The sequence below is a fragment of the Desmodus rotundus genome, chromosome 4 (assembly GCF_022682495.2).
Source record: "Desmodus rotundus isolate HL8 chromosome 4, HLdesRot8A.1, whole genome shotgun sequence".
NCBI lineage: Eukaryota > Metazoa > Chordata > Mammalia > Chiroptera > Phyllostomidae > Desmodus > Desmodus rotundus.
The window spans coordinates 150,459,189-150,480,385 of NC_071390.1; the positions used below are offsets into that span (position 1 = coordinate 150,459,189).

The 21,197-nt window shown below is 39.4% G+C and overlaps 2 protein-coding genes across 20 annotated transcripts in view; one reads left to right on the plus strand and one right to left on the minus strand.

Annotated features, from left to right (window-relative positions):
- Positions 1-14,528, plus strand: part of LNX1 (ligand of numb-protein X 1) — a 148,804-nt gene extending 134,276 nt beyond the window's left edge. For all 3 annotated transcript variants that reach the window (XM_024573910.4, XM_053923561.2, XM_024573911.4), the window contains 5 exons: positions 2,624-2,758; positions 6,536-6,713; positions 8,405-8,633; positions 13,735-13,893; positions 14,288-14,528. In XM_024573910.4, the coding sequence (XP_024429678.2) occupies positions 2,624-2,758; positions 6,536-6,713; positions 8,405-8,633; positions 13,735-13,893; positions 14,288-14,423 (837 nt within the window). In that variant the 3' untranslated portion in view covers positions 14,424-14,528. The remainder of the gene's footprint in view (positions 1-2,623; positions 2,759-6,535; positions 6,714-8,404; positions 8,634-13,734; positions 13,894-14,287) is intronic.
- The window catches only part of FIP1L1 (factor interacting with PAPOLA and CPSF1), a 74,527-nt gene continuing 66,129 nt past the window's right edge, over positions 12,800-21,197 (minus strand). For 16 of the 17 annotated variants that reach the window (XM_045183001.3, XM_045183000.3, XM_045182995.3 and 13 more), the window contains 2 exons: positions 16,676-16,813; positions 15,672-15,980 (listed from right to left, as the gene is read on the minus strand). In XM_045183001.3, coding sequence (XP_045038936.2) covers positions 15,833-15,980; positions 16,676-16,813 — 286 coding nt within the window. In that variant the 3' untranslated portion in view covers positions 15,672-15,832. Of the gene's footprint in view, positions 15,981-16,675; positions 16,814-21,197 lie in introns of all 17 variants that reach the window. The other variant, XM_053923562.2, reaches the window with a different exon arrangement.

A 21,197-nucleotide genomic window follows, 5' to 3' on the forward strand; every position in this document is an offset into this window, starting at 1 on the left:
TGGCTGGTGAGAGCCATGGACCCAGCCTTGCAGGGAATTTATTTCCACGTAAATTGATACCAGTGTTATTTATTGGAGTGCTCTTCCCGCCAACAACTTAATGCCGAAGTCAGCATTTGAAAATCCAGTGAGAAATTCGTGCTGGAAACTGTGAATTAAATAAATAGCTCTTGCAGGCTGTTCCTGACATTTTGGGTTTTGCCTGGCAAGTTGATTTGACAAGTAAGTCTCAGATTTTCTCAACTTTTATGAGGTGGCTAGGTCATGTTCCTGGTCCAGGGTGACTGTGATACAGCACGCTGGCCTGGAGACAGACCTGCTGCCCAGATCTTCCTAAACATCGGAGTTTCCCTGTCGATAAACAAGTCTGGGCTCAGCCATTGAAGTTTTGACTTGACTGTTTGCCACTTCTTATCTCTTAATAATTTTTTCTTTAGAAAGTGTCCAGAGATAACCTCATTAAGATATGTGAGGCTTACAGCATAAAGGGACAGTGATTACAAAATACTCTTCTAAGAACTGAATTTTGTTGGCTAATACCATAGTTCTTCGTGTCAGCTTGCTTCGTGATTGTTTCCTGGGCTTGTTATTTTTGCTCTGTTATGACACAGGCTTTCTACATGAAGAAAAACAGCGGGGGATTCGAGATAGGCGATGGAGCAGAGAAAGGGCAAGTGCCCAATGACTGGCTTTACATGAAGGAACATGAGCGAAGGACCTACTCTCTTTTTTTTAAGATTTTTTATTCATTTATTCATTTTCAGAGAAAGGGAGGGAAAGAAACATCAATATGTGGCTGCCTCTCGCAAGCCCCAAACTGGGGATCTGACCTGCAACCCAGGTGTGTGCCCTGACTGGGAATCGAACAGGCGACCCTTTGGTTCGCAGGCTGGCACTCAAGCCACTGAGCCACACCAGCCAGGGCTTGAAATTTCCTTTTGAGTGCTGTTTGGCAGGATTTTCTAAATTTACGTGAAATGAATCAACTCAACTGGCCAACTGTCTACCATGACGTTTACAATAGACATGCTTATGGTGCTTCAGCAGTTTTTTTATAAAGTTCATCTAGCCCTGACTGGTGTGGCTCAGTTGGTTGGAGCATCATCTTGTAAACCAAAAGGTCACGGGCTCAATTCCTGGTCTGAGCACCTGCCTGGGTCGCGAGTTCGGTCCCCAGTTGGGGTGCATGCATGCGCACGAGGCAATCAATTGGTGTTTCTCTTGCACATCAATATTTCTCTTCCTCTCTCCCTCCCCTCCCCTCCCTAAAATCAATAAGCATGCCTTCAGGGGAGGATAATAGAAAGTTCATCTAACATGCAACCACCTAATTGATGGCCCCTAGGTTTTAAGGTTGGCCTGAAGGAAAGAAGTTAATATAAGGATGCAAACTTGTGAAGGTTTGGCCTGATCAGCGCTGGTCAACAGTGGGGATCTGATTTCATTGGTGGGTTCTTACTGCTTTAGGTCTTAAAAACAAGGTCCTAGTTCCTCAGAGTGGGAGTGAGTTATGTGGTGTGGGAAGGAAGATGGGAGAGACCAGCAGCAAAAAGCTCATGGCCAAGAGTGTGGACTTTCCATGGCCCCTCCATGACCTGACCTTTTCGTGGTCTGATGCCCATTCCTGTGGCAGGAGAAGACTGGCAGGCTGAAGTCCAGCTCTGCCGTGGTTGTGAGTGGTCAGGGGATGGGATCGAGAGAGGAACCCCTAGAATTTACTCCTCTCTTCCCTACCTTCCTTGTCAGCAAATCTAGTGTTTTGGAGGGGACCTTTCTAATTCGATCTAACCACACCGCAGCCACTGTCAGCTCTTACTAGAGCAATGGGTGAGCGCAACTGGCTCCTTCACAGGGGCTGTCAGGGAGCCCTGCTTATGTAGGTTCCCAGGTCCGAGGTCTAGTCCAACTGCCCTGCAGATCTGGGGCCGCAATAAGCAGCCGTTCGGAATGATGACCTGTGCTCTCTGACACATCAAACTCAGCTGGGGCAGAAAGCCGATTTGTAACTGACGGTGTGGAGTGGACCTTACCAGTAAGCAATGTATTTGCTATATGGAATGCTCTGTCCAAGAACCAATGTACATAGCAGAGGGGACTAGAAGTCAGAATTAATGGCAGCCACATGAGAAATAAGGGATCCGGGCAAAGGCCTTTCATCAGGCTGTGTTAGAACCCACGAAGTCACCCCTGTAGTCCCGAAGTGCCCGTCTTCTCCAACACCCAACTGTTCAAAACCGTCGGGTGCAGAAGTTCTCTCCCTGCAGCAGCCATTTGCTGCCACTAACGCTACTTCTTTTTCTTTCCCGTTCGCCCTTGGCCGTAGGCCTTGGGTCTGAGATTTCACTAGGCTGCTACGTTACATTGTGTACCGCATTCTGTCTGAAAAGTTTTTTCAGACAGCATTTCAGGCTGTGTACAGTAGAGCCATTTATTAAATAAAGGATAAAGGAAATACCTCTTGTGTTCTTATCAAATTACAAAGTGGGCACCACCATGAAAAATACTAGAAACCACTTTTTTCCCATAAAATAGGTAAGCCTCAACTTACACGTTGGTAAGCCCCTGGTGCTGGGTGGTTTGGATGGGAGCCCAGAGTGGCTAACGCGTGTGTCTTATTGCCCAGGCCAGCGAGCGGCGCATTCACCTCATCGTGTCCCGCCAGGCTCGTCAGCAGGGCCCTGACATCTTTCAGGAAGCCAGCTGGAGCAGCAATGGCGGCCAGTCCCCAGGGCCGGAGGACAGGAGCGACACTCCCAAGGTGAGGCCCGGCCAGGGTATTCCCACCACTTCTGCTGGGAACTATTTCTTGGGATGGCTGCACACTTTAACATTTCTAAGAATCGTCTGTGGGCTTTATCACTTAAACACTATGTGGCTTGTCTTGTAAAACAAAGAGCACAGAGCCCCATCTTCAAGACTTGGTGGGGTAACACATGTCTCCCATCTCAGCAGGGGAAGGACGGCGCAGGAGAGGTTGGAAGCCTGATCTCTCGGACCTCATATGGGGACCGCGTTTCGAGTCTTAGCCAAATGACTCAAGTTCTTTTCAAGCCATTTTCTTTAAGGACTGTTTTCCATTCACTTTGAAATGAAACAAGAGGTTTACCTGGCTTCTGGATTTTGAAGTTCCCAGTCTGCCTGAAAATGAACAATTCCCCTGCTATTTTTAGTGTGTTTGTTTTTGCAGAAGGACCCAGAAAAATAATATAAACACTTGAAGTTCACGTAACACTAGGGCGTGGTGGGGGCTGGAGCGAACCAAGAAGCACGTGTCCTGCCTTACGGAATTCACATCTAGGAAGAATTTAAAAACTGGATGAAAGCGGAATGTATCTGTAGGCAGCATGCATCCTTTAGGCAAGCAAATTGAAATGAGACCACGCAGCCCACTTTCCACTCCTGTCTGTGGCCAGTATTAGAGGCACTGCCGTGACGTCTCCATCTGGGCGGGTGACTAAGCAATATACCTTGACAAACCTTGGTGACCAAATGGAGTCCCGCGGCCTTGGCTTGGCGCATCTTATTGTGATGGCAATGAGTTTCCAGCCACCATTTCTTCTGGGATCTGGTTTTGTGAAGTCACTTGTAACTTAAAAAATAAAAATCCTTACGGATAGCCCATTCTTCTTGCATCAAATTGGGGAATGCCTACATACCACATCAGGCTATGTTTCAGTTTGGAACAACTCACGGGTTTGAATTTTTGAACAAGGTATGTAGAAACCATCAGATTTGATTTGGGGACATCTCTGCTTTGTAGGCTGTTAATTACACAGCCTACAAAGCCACGCCCCCTCCCTTTCACCAGCTAGCCAGCCAGCCATGCCCCATAAGTCTATAAATTCCGGGTTTATTTACAATAAGCAATCTCAATAGACTAAGTACCTCCTGCTAAACCATTTTATGGATAAGAACTCCAGGGTGTCTTTTCACTAGTAAATACTATTAGTTTGTTTAAATTAAGCTAATGTTATTTATTAATGGAGAACTAGTTTATTCTCTTAAAGTTTTAATCTAGTTAACTAATTACAGGTGAATTAACTAGACTATATTCTAGCTCATTAAATCACTAAAACGAAGCTTTCCACCAGCACTGTAGTTTTATAATCTGGCCCATCTAATCATAATGAATTGGGAAAGAGCCAGGATGAGCTGATCAAATTTTTGCTGAGGTCCCAGTTTTCTTCATTACATCTGTATTTCACTGATCAGATTTTTTAAAATGTTGAGTCTCGGTTTGTCTGCCCTGACCTACTTAAGTAGAAAACAAATAATATCTCCTTCCTTTTCCTAAAGGTGCACCTGGCCAATCTGCACATTATTCAAGCAATATTTATTCACAACAAAATAATGAAAGCCTCATGAATTGCTATTAACTGGAGTGGCAGGAGAGAAGCCAGTGTAACTTCTGGAATACTTCATAATACATGTAACTCTGTTCCTCTCAAATGAATTTTGTAACACATTTTTTTTTAACCAAAGTATTCTCGGGTGAAAGTCCGATCTTCCACTTGGTTACATTTCATTTAGCCACAGGTTTACTGTATGTGGGCACTCTTAATCAATTTCACAGATTACCTTATTACAAACCTCACAAGCTAAGTACTATAGAAACCCAAATAACAATAAAAGATGTTCAAAGGTACTGAAGTGAAAAGCAATTAAATTATTGGAATCTTTGTTTTCACCTGGGGAAATATTGTAAATATTGATAAAACCCAGTACTGGAAGAATTCTGAGAAATCAGCATTTTTCACAATGTATTAGTAAGATTACCAATGATATAACTATTTCAAAGGCATTTATCAATACTTATTGCCCAGGCCCTTTGATTCAGCCATTGTCATGCTAGGACATTAGCCTAAAGAAACAGTTACACAAGTGCACAAGACACGTGTATAAAGATGTTTGCAGTGTTCCTGTTTCACTGCACAGAAGACTGCAAACCACCTGTCATCAGTGGGGACAGAACATATCCACAGCTGTTCAAGGAAGATAGTGTATGAGATATTTGTTTTCTAGAATATTCCATATTGTGTTTTAGACATCACCTTGGGAGATTGATCGGCTACCCCTACAACACCCGTGCCGCACACGTGGAAAGAATGAAATGAAGCCCTTCTTTGTGAGCCTCAGGAGTAAATGCTTTATGAAAATTCCCAGGAATGAGCTGAAGCAACAGGGCAGCCAGCAGGAGTCTCTGGGTTTAGAACTCTCGCCAAGTTGGGGGCACTTCAGAACTGCCTGCATCTTCAAGTGGGGTTCTTTTGAGAGATAGATGTTTGTGATTAAAGGAAGAGACATCCTGCATCTAATTGCTTTTCAGAAGGGAAAGGTCAGGTGCTGAGAATGGGTCTTGAGAGCCCCTCTGAATTTACTCCTTGGTCTCAGCTGGAGCGTTAGGACTATTACTTATTTGTCTTAGTTTGAAACTTTTCTCTGAAGAAAGTCCCATTTCAGTTTTATAACCCTCATCTGATAACCATTATCTTCCAGGTTCTGGGACTTATATAAACAGAGTCCAGACCTTACAAGTAACATAGCTGTAACATATATCTTGCCATAATTATTCATAATTCTGATTTATTACTATTCTGATTCTATTACTACCAAAAACAGTTTGTGGCAATTTGCAATGTATCCATCCATTCATTCACCGAACATGCACTTACCATCTTCAATGTGCTAAATGCCAGGTATACAGTAACGGGCCATTACTCTACACAATAAGGCCATTAAAACAGACATGGGTAACTTAAACACACAGGAAATCAGAAGATAATAAATACACAAAAGCCTAGGCTTATCTTGCTTCATAATGAAACAGTTAAAATTAACCCTGTGCATGCAAGTAATAGTTCTTCTATAAGCTGTCAACCATCAGATTGATGGAAGTATAATATTGATCTGATCTGTTGAAGACATAATATACATACAGGACCCAATGGATAGGATGTGTTAAGTCTCTCGCCTGCCCTGATCTGTACATCTCCACCTACCCCCAATGAAACCACTTTTCCTTAGATGAAAATGCAAAGAGTAATACAAATGCTCATTTTTCTCCCCTCTGATGAGTTTTTAGTTTTTTCTATGAAATCTACTATTTTTCTTTGAGTTTGTAATTGACTACTTGCATAAATTAAAGTGGTACTATTAAGTTAACATATGGTTACTTTTTTAACTTGGAAAAATTTGATACTCATGAATGACAAAGAGTTTTGTGAAATGTTGACTCACTATTATCAGGAATGAATGAATCACTTGAAAAACTTTGGGTGCTGTTCACTTTGTATGCTTAGTATTTTTCCAGTAGTCTCCAGTCTGTTCCTCCCTCTGTTTTACTGGTCCTGTGTGAAATGCAAACTTCCCGAGTCAGCCTATAGGATTTGGGATGTCCCTCTGCTGAGGGTGGGGGGCAAAGCAAGGGCTCTCTGTGAGACCAAGCACCACCATCATACACTGTGCATACGCAATTTTGGTAGTTTTTCTAATAGGAAATGCAAACCCATGCTTGTTTTTCTGTCTGTGCTTTTAGCCCCTCCATCCTGCGGTAACTTGTCACGAGAAGGTGGTTACTGTCCGGAAAGACCCCAGTGAATCTCTTGGCATGACCGTTGCAGGGGGAGCATCCCACAGGGAGTGGGACTTGCCTATCTATGTCATCAGTGTTGAGCCCGGAGGAGTCATAAGCAGAGATGGAAGAATAAAAACAGGTAAGAAGTAAAGAGACTTCAGGTTCTGGGGCCGCAGTGTTAAAAGGAATTAGCAGCTTGCTGTTAGGTAACTGTTTCCAGATTTAACAAGAGAACGGGAGGGTGCTCTGGCCAGGACATCTGTTACCCATCGACATGATCGGTTTGAGTGTAGTTGTGGGTCTGGGTTTCACCTCGCTCCGTTCACATGGATTGATGTGGGAGCCATCTTGTGTGTTAGTAAAAAGCAAGTATTGCAAACTATGCCAGGAATTTGTAGGAAAATGCTACAGTTAGGGAGAAGTTGCGTTCCCTTTATTCTAAGTGATTCTTTGCTGGATTGATCCAGTGTTGAAACTGGTCGTGAATTGTTCCATTTTATGGGTTAGATAGAAAGAATTGGAGACACTTGGATTGAATAAATATTAAGCGAAAGTACCAGACGATGGGTATTTTCCCACTAGTGAAATGTCTCATTATGAGCCTGGATTCCTGGAATGAAGATGCCAAATTGTATCCTTAGTAATATTGTCAATCCACAGATAGGGGTAGCTCAAATGGTTGAGCAATTGAGTCATTTAAGGATTCAGATTCAAAAGGTAAAATGGGAGAAGTTTCTGAAGTGTACCTGGGATGTGTACCTGGGAAGTTTCTGAAGTGTACCTAGGATTGCTCTGCTTGTAGAGCCAGAGGAGGTGGGATGTTAAGGGATTTGGTCAGCCAACCTAATGGTGCTTCTTTTGTGGTCAGAAAGGACTTGAGGCCTTTCCCATATTTTCCCTCCTATTTTTTACTCTTGCTATGGTTATTCTGTGTAAAAAAAAAAAAAAAAAGCTATTCAGAGGTGGCAGAAAATCAGGGGAAAGATAAAATAGAAAATGGAGGCAGGGGAGGTATGTTTTTTAGTTTCTCTTGCTTTTCTTTTTCACCCAAGCACCTGGGTGGAGAATAATGAGGTCAATCAGTGACTCGTTAGTGAAAGAACACGAGCAGATTATACAGTATGATGTATGGAAATGGTCCAGCCTGCTTAACCAGTGGTAGTTCTTAGCACCTTTGCAACGAATAGAAATAACTCTTCTTTCCTTATTTATTTATTTAATTTTACTGTTCTTTATTGGGGTGACACTAGTTAACAAAATTATACAGGTGCACAGCTCTAAAAGTTCTTTCTTCCTCTTTAAGAACACAGTTCCATGGTCCATTTTTTCTTAACTGCTGTAGACTCCTCTTCCAGATACTCTTTGGGGTAGTTTCTCATTCATTGATTCAAACTACGTTTATTAGGTGCCTACCGCACACTAGGCTCTATGCAGGCACTAAAAGCTTTTGCCAAGTGCTCTCCTTTTGTGCTAAAAACAGGAAACAAAAAAAGGAGTGGAAATGCAGGTTTTCTTTGATTAAATGGTAAATGGGGCTCATCTTTCTTCCTCCCCATTTTTTTTTTTTTTAAGGCAAGAGCCAAACATCAGCGGGTATGCTTTAGAAACCTCCAAACATGACTTACAAGACTTAGCACGTTTCGGAGCAGGCACACAGTTTACCATTTGCTATATGAGAATGCAGCCTCATGTCAATGCAAGAAGCTAATGACACGCCCCTCACCATCACTACTCCCCTGCATCCCAGTCAGTCCCTGCCCCTTTGCACTTTACACAGAAGGTCCTATCTGCTCTCCTACTAAGGATGGCTTCTGCTTCTCTGACCGTTAGGTGACATTTTATTGAATGTGAATGGAGTGGAACTAACAGAGGTCAGCCGGAGCAAGGCTGTTGCATTATTGAAAAGCACATCCTCCTCAGTGGTTCTTAAAGTCTTGGAAGTCAAACAGTGTGAGCCCCAGGAAGACTGCAGCAGCCCAGCAGCCCTGGACTCCGACCACAGCACGGCCCCAGCTGGTGACTGGTCCCCGTCCTGGGTCATGTGGCTGGAATTACCAGGGTGAGTCCCGGTGTGATATCCTTGGAGAGGAAGCACTGAAAAGGATTTGGGGGTGGCCCTGGGAAGAAACAATTATATTTCCTAGACCACTGTTCCACTCATGGGCTGATTTGTGGCACTAGCATATTAATGAACCCTGGGCTTGGCTGTGGGACGACTTGAAATAATTGAATTCACTTTTGTAACTGAAAATGAATGCAGAAATCATAGGGTAGAGACGAAAGCTTGGATGTGGAAACACCACTAGGCATTCACGATGAGTTGCTCACAGGTCTGCCAGGTACACTTGTTCATGCAACAGGGAGTTCACACACCCTGGAGCAGGGGCAGGTTCACCTTTCCCTCATTTGCTAGTGGTACAGCCCTAGGAACTCGCAGAGAGGATGACCCCCTTCTGTGGTTTTACCTCTTTAGCTTTTGGGTGGCCCTGGCTAAACGTAAAGTAACAGAGCAGAACGTTTTACTGTGACCACATGTTTAAGCACGTTGATTGAGGATGTGTTTGGTCTTCTCTCCCTAGTTTCTACTCTTGTGAGGTTCTTGTATAAAACTTGAGGAAGCAGCTGGGTTGTCACTTTAGTGAGATGACTGGATTCTTACAAGCAGAGCCATTTTTTGTCTCGTAGACACTTTGGGAGAGGATTTGGGGGGTTGCCTTTGCTCAATGGCTGTATACTGAAAATTAAATATTTGGAGGACAGATAAACTGGGGTTTGCTCACCTGCATCAGGGTATAAATTCTTGACCTTCAGGATTCTTACTAATTTCAAATGCATGATTTACATGTTAAATAGTGGAGTCACTGAAGATATGCTGGCTAGGATTAAATAAATGAATGAAAGCAGGATGTTTGGTTTTAGCACATTTTTCTAGAGGGTGGAGATATGTCAGTCTCTCTCATTTCTTTTTAGTAATTTCAAATGAGGTTGGAAAAAAGAAAATCCCTGGCTCAAATACAAACTGACCTAGATTCCTTTTTGAACTTTCAGTAATTGATAAATTTTAAACAAGTATGTTTTTAAACGGTTAAAAACTGGGCATGGAGGCAGTTTAAAAATCTTGAAAACATTTTAGAACTCAGCCTAGGTGGAAGAGTTACTTTTATTGTTAAAAAATCTTTTTGAAACTGCAGCCTAATATAGAGCACCTTTTATATTTTGTGCTTCAAAGCTCTTTTGTTATGTAATCAAGGTTCGTGTAAGATGTAACAAATGCAAGATGCTTTTTATTCCAAGTATGAACAAGTGAATGGCTTTCTTTCCCTTCTTTTTCACTTGGTCTTGGGAGAGCACCTCCCTGCTCTTGCCAGAAGAATCTGGATTTACTCATACCTTTGAAAGAGTAGAAAGGCAATGCGAAACAGTGGCAGCAGAGACAACGCTGGTTTTCGGTCACCATGGCAATTCTTAGTCTCCTTCCTCTCCTCTCCTCGCAGAAATTTGACAAGCACAGTACAAAATTCAGAGGGCACCAAAGGAGAGACTGAAAGGTCTGGTCTCCCACCCCAGTTCCCTCAAACCTGCTCAACAGTTAAGCTCTGTCCCAATTCCTTGTGTATCTTCCCAGGGAGGACCTATGTTAGGGGATGGCAAACTTTCTGAAAAGGGTCAGAGATTAGGCTTCGTGGGTCATAGTCTCTCTGTCCCCACTCTCCAGCTTTGCTGTGGCAGTGCGAAAGCAACCATAGACAATATGGAAACGAGCGGGCATGGCTGTTTATTTGCAAAACCAGGTGGTGGGGCTGAGTTTGTAGTTTGTTGACCTCCTGTGTGTGCACATCTGTACACACAGTGGTAGCATACACACTATTATGAACCGATGATTTTTTTTTAAGTCTAATATATCTTGGGTATCATTTCCTGTCAGTACATACTAAGCTGTCTTATTCTTTCAATGGCTTAACATACCCTGTTGTGTTGATGTACCACAACTGATTGACTTGACAGCGGACACTTAGGTTGTTTTCCATATCCACTTGCACAAACAATGCTACAACAAGAGTTCCCAAGGGATGTACAGTGATAGCATCCACTACCAACAGGAACTTGTGTGCCTGCCTGGACACACCGGAGCACGCTCTTTGACTTCGTAGATCGCGTCACTGCTAACTAGCACCGACTCATGCTGGAGAGAAGTGAGGCCCATTCACTGCTTTCCATCTGTGTGTGGCGTGGTCTTTTCACCCAATGTTCAAAATAACTTGTTATGTGGGTTCTTTTCAGGGAGTCCAGGTATGTATTAGGGATCTTTGTGTTCCGTATCTCTTATCCATTTTCACTTAAATTCTTTTCAACTGTTTATTTCCATTGGTTTCTTTCCTTATTTTGATCTGTCCTTCACATCCCTTACTGTGTTTTCAGTAGTATCTTTGTTTTTGTAGTCACTTCTGTTCATTTATTCTGGTTTCATATCTTCCTTGAAATCTTGTATCTCTACATCGATCTCATTTAGAGTAATTATTTCAGAAGTAGTTTAAATTCACATTAATATGGTTGTTAAAATTTCATTTTCTATAGCAGCATTTCATTTCTGTGGCATTTTTCTGGTGAGTGGCTTTTGTCTTACTGTTATTACTGTTACTTTCCCACTTTTGTAGTGTGTCTGCTGATTCTTTAATCATTGTCTTTAATTCTTTAATCTTTCTTGACTTCTCCCACACCAACTAAGAGCAGCCTTGCAGGGCCACTGACACGGCACGTCCCTCTCTTCTGCCCTACCACATCGACAGGCTATTCCTGTCCATGTGTGTTGTCTGTCTGGGCTACTACCTCACTCCTGCCCTCCTTCTCCACCACAGTGGGCCCAGGAAAGGTCTGCTAACAGTCGGCCTTCCTAGTTCTCGTGTTCCCGTGTAGAATGGGTGATTTGCCTATCAGGGGATCCTTCACCATGGCCCCCAGGGCTCTACCGGCTTGGCCTGCACTCTCCAGCTGTGGGAACTTCCTCTTCCACCTCGCCCCTCTTTCACTCACTGCCTTTGGAAGTTCTCCTGCATATATGGTGACTCAGTTTTAAGATGGAGTTTCCACTTCTATATTCTCAAGTTTCCTAGCTGCTAATGTAGTAACTTTTTAAAAAGCAGAAGAGATACAACTAAAACAGGAATAGGAATATCAATTATGCATTTTCACAATCATGCTGCACAACAACCAGCTGAAAAACCTTAGTAGAAAGTTATATATTTATCTAGGATTTGCCTGTTTGTGGCAAAAATCCCACTGATGATCTTATGGCTGAGTCCTGAATCAGAACAGGGAAAACACCACAAAGTTATGCAATTAGGCACGAATGCCAGGGAACGGTGACTCCTGGGGGCCATCAATGCAATTATTTTGCCACAGTATGAAAGAACAAGGAGATTACTTGTTTTGAACATGTCGAGTATGAGATAACAGTGGGACCTCCAACTTCGATAAAACAATTCTAGAGCTGAAATTCCCAAAGTTTTGTCTCAAGACCCTGTAAGACATTTACAAAGTATTGATGAACTCAAAGAACCTCTGTGTATATAGGCTATATCTAATGATATTTACCTTATGAATTACTCTGAAGTTTATACTTATTTAAAATAATAAACCTCATTACATGTTAACATAGTCTTTTCTAAGAAAAGCAGGATTTTTAAAAATTGTAAGATTAGCATTGTGTATTTTTGCAAACCTCTTTAATGTTTGGTTTTCACCTGTCCTGTGCTTTCTGGAGAAACGCCACTGCATGCTCATAAAAAAATGAGTGAAAGGCAAATAGTATCTTACTATTATGATAAAAATACTTTTTTACCTCCAGACACTGAAAGGCACATAATCTGAGAGCCATGTTTTGGTAATGTACGGGCTCAGGGAAATACTGAGGTCAGGTGAGAAGTGGGCTGAGGAAAGGGGAGCCCTTGAAGGAACAGCTAGTGAAAGAACAAGAACACGTATACCTCTAGAGCAGCCACAGACTTCACCATACTTATTAACACCATACTTCACTCCTTTCAAGAGAGTTTAAATTATTTTTCAGGTAACTATAATTTTCTTATTTGGAAAAATTACCAAGCTCCTTGTTATTCTTTATACTTTGCCAAATCTTTGATTTGTCCCATAATAAGTTCAGAACAGGAAAAAGCTCACGAGTAAATTCAGAGTTTAACAAATGTTACTGAACAGCATTGTGACTTAATTAAACATTTAACAAGAGATGTTTTATTGGTTTTTCAAAAATCAGTTAATATTTTAAGGTACAGCTTATAAACAGTATCTTGATTTTTTTTAATGAACATGTTGATTTTCTTTCAAACTAGTTTCTGGACTGGGGGATTTGAGAGTCAAATCCAGCTTCTGCCGTACAACCTCTATCATAACTGTAATACAGTTTGCTTGTAGCCTGCACCTATGTTAACACTGACCCAATGTCTAGTGAATAGTAAAAGAAAGCTTCTTCAAATCTCCATTTCTATTTTAGATGAGGATCCTACTCATTTACAAACACCTGTGGTCTCTCCTTCTCCCAGTCTTTTATAACTTGCTATTCCATTTACTGCCAGTTTTCTCTCCTATATGAATCATTCATAATCTTTAAATGTACAATTCCAATTCACTTTATGCCTGCATGTCTTTATAACCTTTATTAAATAAGTAGAACTACATATAAACCAGTATTTTTCAAAAGTCAAAATTTCAACAAATGCATTAATTAGAGGTTTAATATTTTTCAGAGATTAATCATTTACTCAAAGAATTTTGCCTTCATTAAAAATTGTACCTATAGATAAATAAAAATAACATCAGTATGCTTGAATTTGGTTCACCAATAATATTGGATTTATGCACATCAACTTTTTCGTTTACTATAAATTGAAACATTAAATTTCAAGCCAAAAATATGATTACCTTTCCCAGCAGACATATAAGCAAAATATAATAGATGGTGTAATTTTTAAAAGGGTGTTTGGTGAAGGAAAATGAAGTTCAATCAACGGGCTATGACATCATTCTGAGTGAGGCTCATCCAGTGCTATCTACCCTAAAAAATAATGCCAATAGAAGGAATGGGAATTATTAACTATGAGTTCAACTTAACTGTGCTTATATGTTGATTAGATTACGTTCTATTTCAGGTACCTATATAACTGTAAAGATGTTATACTACGAAGAAACACAGCTGGAAGTCTGGGCTTCTGTATTGTAGGAGGCTATGAAGAATACAATGGGAACAAACCTTTTTTTATCAAATCCATTGTTGAAGGAACACCAGCATACAATGATGGAAGAATTAGGTAATGATGATAACTATTTAACAAAAAAATACCTTATTATACATGTAAAAGCTTGGCCCAACTTGAAATAAGGCATGTATTTATCATACCTTTTTTACTGGTAAGAAATTAAACACATTTACGTAGCATTCAATCTAAGAAATCCAAAATGGTTATAGTTACTTGGTCCCATACAGCAACTTTCTTCACTTTTGGCATCCCTTCTAATGCAAGCTGAGTGGGTAGACTTTGTAGAATTTAGGTGAGGAGAGATGGAAAAAGAATCTTAGTGAGAAATAATGTAATTAAAATAGACATACGTAGCAAAACTTAGGACCGTGAAATAAACTTGCATTAACTTCAGCTACGGATCAAAACGTTAATCATATACCCTGCTTTGTGGATGCTGTTTTAGATGTGGTGACATTCTTCTGGCTGTGAACGGCAGGAGCACATCCGGAATGATGCACGCCTGCTTGGCAAGGATGCTGAAAGAACTTAAAGGGAAGATCACTCTGACTATTGTTTCTTGGCCTGGCACTTTTTTATAGAATGATGGGTCATAGAAAACAGAAAACCATAATTAAGTTGAAACAATGTATTTATCTTGTTAATTTTTGTATTTAAAGGATACACTGAAAAAATGTGAACTTTAATGTCAGCAAAAATATGATGTAATGGAAGCCAATTACACCTCAGAAAATATAATTCTCCAAACATAACATTACTAATAGTTTTTATTCAGTGTGGAGGATTTTGCATCACTAAACTTTATATTTTTCTATTTAATAAAAAGCTCTTGAACAGCTGAAATGATTTGTATGCCCCCCAATGAATTCAAATCATACAACAACTAAATTAAAAATCTGGTATATACTACAGTCTGCAAGGATACATTATGGGTGTTTTAAAATAATTTACACCCAGAGGATTTTAAAAGTTCATTGCTGAAAAATGTTCCTTTCATCAAATGAGAAATAAATATTTTTTAAAAATTATAGGTGTCTTTAAGTATGTGACACTAAATTCCTTTGTTACCACTGTCTAAAAGGTCCTAGTAATTCTTTCAAAACCATGTTGTTACCATCACTGACAAATACTTTCTAAGTATTAACCCCTGAAAATGCTCAAAGAATTATAAACTTGTTTTTTCTTAAATTTAATAGGAAATAACTAAAGCTCCTATCACCTTAGTCACAATGTAGTCAGTAACTGTGTAAAAAATCTTCATGCCGCTCAACCAAGGAGCCTTGGGAAAAGCATCCAGAAAGGCCAAACCAGCTGGACCCTGGCTCATACAGATGGCCACGAGGGAATTCAATTTGTGTCAGTGATGGGTGTCCTTGTGCCTGCTAGAAACGACACTCGGGATAAGTTACTTCACAGAGGCCACCCAAAGACCCTTAGATTTTATTATTTTGGATATAAAAGTTCCCATTTATTTTGCCATGAACCCAGATTTAGAACACTGAATACTTGCTATCAAAAAGTTATGTGAAAGCTGCACGAGGTCTTTACTACGCTAAGCAACAGTGCCACAGCAGGAGTGATAAAAGACTAGTTTTAATCTCAAGACGCAGGAGGTGCCCTTGGATGCCTTTTGCAGTGAAACCTCTTGAGAGACTAGTATTTGATTAACTCAAGAACACTATGGCCAAGGTGGAACCTTGACCTTTATCAGATACTGGTAATATACACAGCTAAACATAGCTCTTTAAATTCCCTGCTGAGTCATTCACATTACCTTCTTGGATATAAAGTCATTGCTGTATTATTTTTTAAATATTACAAAACAAAGATTTTTAACTTAACATGAAAAATTCACTCTTTTATTTTGGAAAAAAGTTTTTATACTAACAGAAGATTAAAGGTAAATTTCTTAAACATTATCCAGAAAAATAAACAGGATCTGTAGTATCTATTTCTGGCACTAATATTCACAGAAGGTTATGTACCGTGCCTATTCTGCAGGCGCAGCTTCGGTGCTCTCCTGTTCGGGGGCGGGCTCGCTGCCAGCTTCTTTCCCTTCTTTGCTTCTTTTAGATTTTTTGTGCTTGTGCCTCCTGTGACTGTCTCCTTCTTCACTTTCATGGCGACGTCTACTATTACTGAAAAAGACGTAAGGTTTGTTCTTAAAATGTTTACTTACACAAGTGGTGACAAAAATCAATCCACTTTGTCTAGGTAAATCCTCAATGCGGGGTATTAAAAAATTTAACACATTATTCTTCTCAAAACACATTTTAGGGAGTAATCAGTTTTTTGTGACTTTTATACTGAGATTATATTTACTTTATAGGCTCATCTTCGCCAATATTATTTCCAGGGCCCATATATTTTATTTTTAAAGACAAATTACAAATGAGAAGCTGAAGCACTAAATAAGAAATACTTTCTAGGGTCTATTTTAGGCAAATAATAGGCATTAATATTTAATGATTTTTTTTACAAGGCCCTGAATTTTGTTTAATTAAACTGCTTTAATAATATTTACTATTAAAGAGCGGTTCATATGCCAAATTCCCTTCTCCCAACAAGATAATGTAGTAAGCCTAATTATCTCATATATTATTTTACATGCCATGCTAATTTTGGTTTACTGGTATTAAACACAATCTTGTTAGATTTAAAAATCTGTGTTGAAGCTTATAAGGAATCAACTTTTTAAACATTATTCTTAATCTTCTAATTAGGAATACATATGCTCTACTGGTTATTGGGAAATCTTTGCTTTTACTTCCTGAAGTCAAATAAATTTCTCTCTCGGCTTCAAAGTATTTCACTGTTTTATTAAAGAACAAACCTTCGAGATGACTTGTGTCTGGTTTCCTCCTTCTCTCTGTGCCGTCTTTCTCTATGCCGTTCTTCTTTCTCTCGACTTGCTCTATGACGCTCGTAGCTTCTGTCTGCATACTCCCTGTATCTGTAACGTTCTTCGTCACTGAAATTGGAACAGAAACAACTGTTCTTGACAACTGGACTGTTAATACTTAATGATTTCAAACAGTAAAAGATGTGACTTGAGTTCAAACCAGAAGCCCCCACATTAGCATCTTACAGAGAAATAGATGCAAAATAGTTGTTGAGCTGAGAGGGAAATAATGACGCCATTCCCAAATTAGTACTAAATCTAAGAATACAAAATATATAATAATTACACATCACATTAAGGGATCAATTTTGTTCTGTGTTTTCACAATTGTTATGGGATACGAATTTTAGAAAACGCTGCTGTTTTCTTCAAAAATTGGGAGCCGTAACTGATTTACATTTTAATTAGCTTTCTTTTAGTCCTTTTAGAATTAAAAGCATGTTTGTATATTTCAAATATTCAACCATAATCCTTATATTACTTGTAAAATACTGGGCACACAGTTAAGATTCTGAAAATGTATTTTAAATATTTGGCTCACAGTGGCTACATATATAGTAGGAAGCAGATGAAGGTTCTTAAGTTTTCAGTCACATAAAGAGTATATTCATCTAATAAAGCGGCACAGAAATGAAGAACAGAAGGACATCAAAGCAACTTCTACAATATCCACTCAAAAAGTTGCCTGTGGACACACACACTTGCATTCTGACAGCCCAGTTACTTAATACTATACGTATGTGGTGAGAAGAAGGGATTCACGTGGCCAATAGCTTCAAGTGCATAAGCTTTGGCTGCACCTCCACTTTCTGACTTTGGAGAGAATGGACTTGTAAACTGGGACCAAGGGCTAGTCTCCCTTCACCTCCCAACCCTGTCCCCTCTTTTCATGTTCCTTCACCAACATTCCTCTCTCCACCTTTCTCCTAATCCTTTAAGTGTCTTTTTTTTTTTTTGTTCAGCACAGAAGTCAATACTTTCTACAACTTAATATCAGTATACTCAGAATAAAAATATCTTTTTAGAGTACTGTGTTCTGCAAGAGCCTTGGTTTCTAGAAATATATGTTTAATACAAATTATTAAATTAACTGGTCTGAAGCATCAAGGGGCGGAGGAATCTGAGCAGGAGTAATAGGGAACAGAATCAGGTGAAAGTATAAGCCATATAAAAGAACAAATCAGCCTGTGGTCTCCTAGCTATAGAAATGATTCAGTAGTGCTATGCCTAATGCAAGTCATATTGCTGACCAAGTTATTACTGCTTGATACATTACATTTTTAAAACATTTCATTAAAATAAGAAAATGTATACATACACATATATGTGTATGTACATATGTTCACATTCACACTATTTTTCTAACCATAAATACGTACTTTGTAACTGGAAGGTGAAAGTAAGGCACCCAAAAGGCAATGTGCCAGGACAGACAGTGCGGAGTAGTGGGAAGAGCACAGGCAGAGTGGGCCCAGGATCACATCCTAGTTCTACTACTTACTACATGTGTGACCCAGGGTATGTGACCTAACCTCTCTAGACCTCAGTTTTCTTATCTGTAAAACTGGCAACAATCTTTTTCAGGGCTGTTGTAGAACTGACAACAACATTTATAAAGTGCTTGGTACAAGAGAAGGCCTTTAATAAAGGGTAGCTGACATGCAGGTTCACCACCTTCAGTAAATTTAATGCTAAATTTTTCAGAAGTAGCACCTTTTTTTGTCATGGTGTCTGACACTATAATTAACATTTCTAAAGCATAATAAACTAGCACACGCCAGAACAAATATTATCATTAATATTATCCTCTTAAAAAATGAGGCTCTCTTTGTAATGATTCCAAATGGGTTTACACTAAACTAAAGACAATTATCTCATAATTTGTCATTTGTAACCTTGCCCTAACACCAATTCTTGATGGTTTTGAGGCCTTTTAAGATTCTGAAGGCAGTGATAGGATGGGAACCTTACTACAGATGATAGAATATTTGGTCTCATGCACAAAATTTTCTAGCCCGTTCTTTGATAAGCAGCTGCAGCACAAAGTTTCTCTGGGCCTGGAAATCATCAGACTTCACTCAAATACCCAGAACAAACAGACTTCAATCTGGCCCACAATTAAGTGGCCTAAAGACTACATGTTGAAACTGGTCTGTAATTTTCAGAACAATGACCCTATAATTTGTAACAAAACACATACTACATGCCTTATTGCTAAAATGTCTTCAAAAATTGTACAAAATGGCCTTGACTTATACTTCACTTGGATTTTCCAGAGAATACTTTATTCCTGGGATAATTCAGAGCACAAAATTCCTATACCTTTTGCCTCTATGACCTTGAATATTTAGTTAGATTTAGGTAAACAATGACTTCTGGTGCCCTACAGCACAGCAACCTAAAAATCAACTGTGGTTTAATCATTAATATCTTAGTTTCAATAAAAATTAGGTAGCATTTGTGCATGTGTGTTTGAATGCAAGAATTTAGCCTCCAATATTCTACAAACCCTGTATTATTTATATTTGTTCAAAGAAAATTTATGAGCTCCTAGCAAAGCCATTACATTTAGTCATCTGTCCTACCAGGTTTCGAATTAAGCTCCTTAACTCTTAAGTATGGACATTCTAGAGAGAGCAGTGCTATCTCAAGTGTTTTAACTACATTAGAAACAACACAACTTTCTGGAATGCTTTTGAACTTAAAGGCATCATACTGACCTTCGTGGCTAAGTTAACAGCACATGTCCCACCACATGAACACAAAACATATACACATATGTATCATACCTTTATTAATCTAGTGAATAAATATCTATCAGGTGCCTACAAAGTATAAGTCATATTATTAGGAACTATAGGAAGAAAAAATATAAATAAATCCTGTTCAGTTTCTTATTGGACATTGTTTTAGGAAAAGTTTTTAAACTACTAACAAGTCCTAGTCACCAAGGGTAGTGTATGAATAATTCTGTATCCTCAAGCATACAGCTTTGTGCCTGGTATGTAACAGAGACTCAGAAAACGTCAATTTCATGAGTAAAAGAAGGAATTGCTACTCCCTTCCCCCCAAAGAGGGGGAGAAAAGGAAATCAAGTGCTTAGAGAGTAATAAGAAAAAATGAGAAAATGATTCTTAAAGTACCTGACTTCAAGACTAAAGATTTTAAGTATAATCTCAACCACATTTCCTGTAGATAGTATGGCTCTAATATTGCCTTATATTTCTTTATGCTTCCATTTCCTCATCTAATAAGTAAAAATTTAGACTAGATAATCTCTAAGGACCTTTTGGATTAAGAAGTCTATGATTAGACGACCATAACTAACAAAATAAATGCTACTTGAATCAAGCATGTGCTCACATCCTGAACTGATGTGATGTATTTCCTGCTTCATCTCATCCAGCAAAATCAGAAAACTGTCTATGTATATTACATTTATTTATCTCACCTACCAAAATAGTATAAAAGTTACTTTTAACTTATTTCATTCCACATTGTGATGGTATCTACATATACGTTTTAAGAAAGATGCCCAAATTAAAGCTTTGTGATAAAAATTGATTTTTGTTCATTTAAAAATCTTTCTAGCTTAGAGTTTCACCAATAATATTCAAAACTGTTTTTTCTCTAGTATATTCACCTTCCTCCCTTGAAATATGTCATTTTATTTGCTTTATTTATAAGTCATATTCATTATGTGCCAAGCATTAATGAAAAATGGTGGCCAATGCCCTTAAAGAGGCTTACTAAGGAAGACATGCTAAAGAAAATACATAAAGTGCTTAGGAAACATGAATGAAATGAATTCTTTCAGGTGCAGAGGAGCTCACAGAAGACAAATGTGAGCTGGATCTTGAAAAATGAAATAGAAGTCTGTGAGGCAGAGAGGTAAGAAACAAGAGCAAAGGAAGTATGAAACCATGAGGGATTCCCAGAACAGCAACTGGTTCTGTGTAGCTAGGATACGCGGGGCACCAGCTTGCGAGAGAATGGGGGATAAAATGCAGAAAGGTGCACAACTTGAGACTTGTGGATCCTAAGAAGAATTGGGAGTTTATTCTTTAGGCCAGCAGTACACGCTGGTCCCAAAGAAGTGTACAAATTCTTCTCAATGGCACAGAATGTTTCTGGGAATCAACTTCCAGATCCCCAACTTCCACATTAACTCTTTCCTGAATCTGAACTGCCCCACGATACCTCTGCAGGAAAAACATCATGCCACTTCTCCAGCTAACCTCTTCTCTCACAATCACCCTCCTGGCCCTTTGCAAAAGAAAGACACTCCTTTCACCAGTTTTGCTCCGGTACATTGGCTAAGGGTGTAAAAACCATCCTGGCATTAAACATCTATCCTATTTATAATATTATTGCCAGTGAGACCTACTTTGCTCAAGGAACCACAGAGCATCTGTGGGGCTTTACGTTTCCCATCTCACAGACTGTTCCGTTA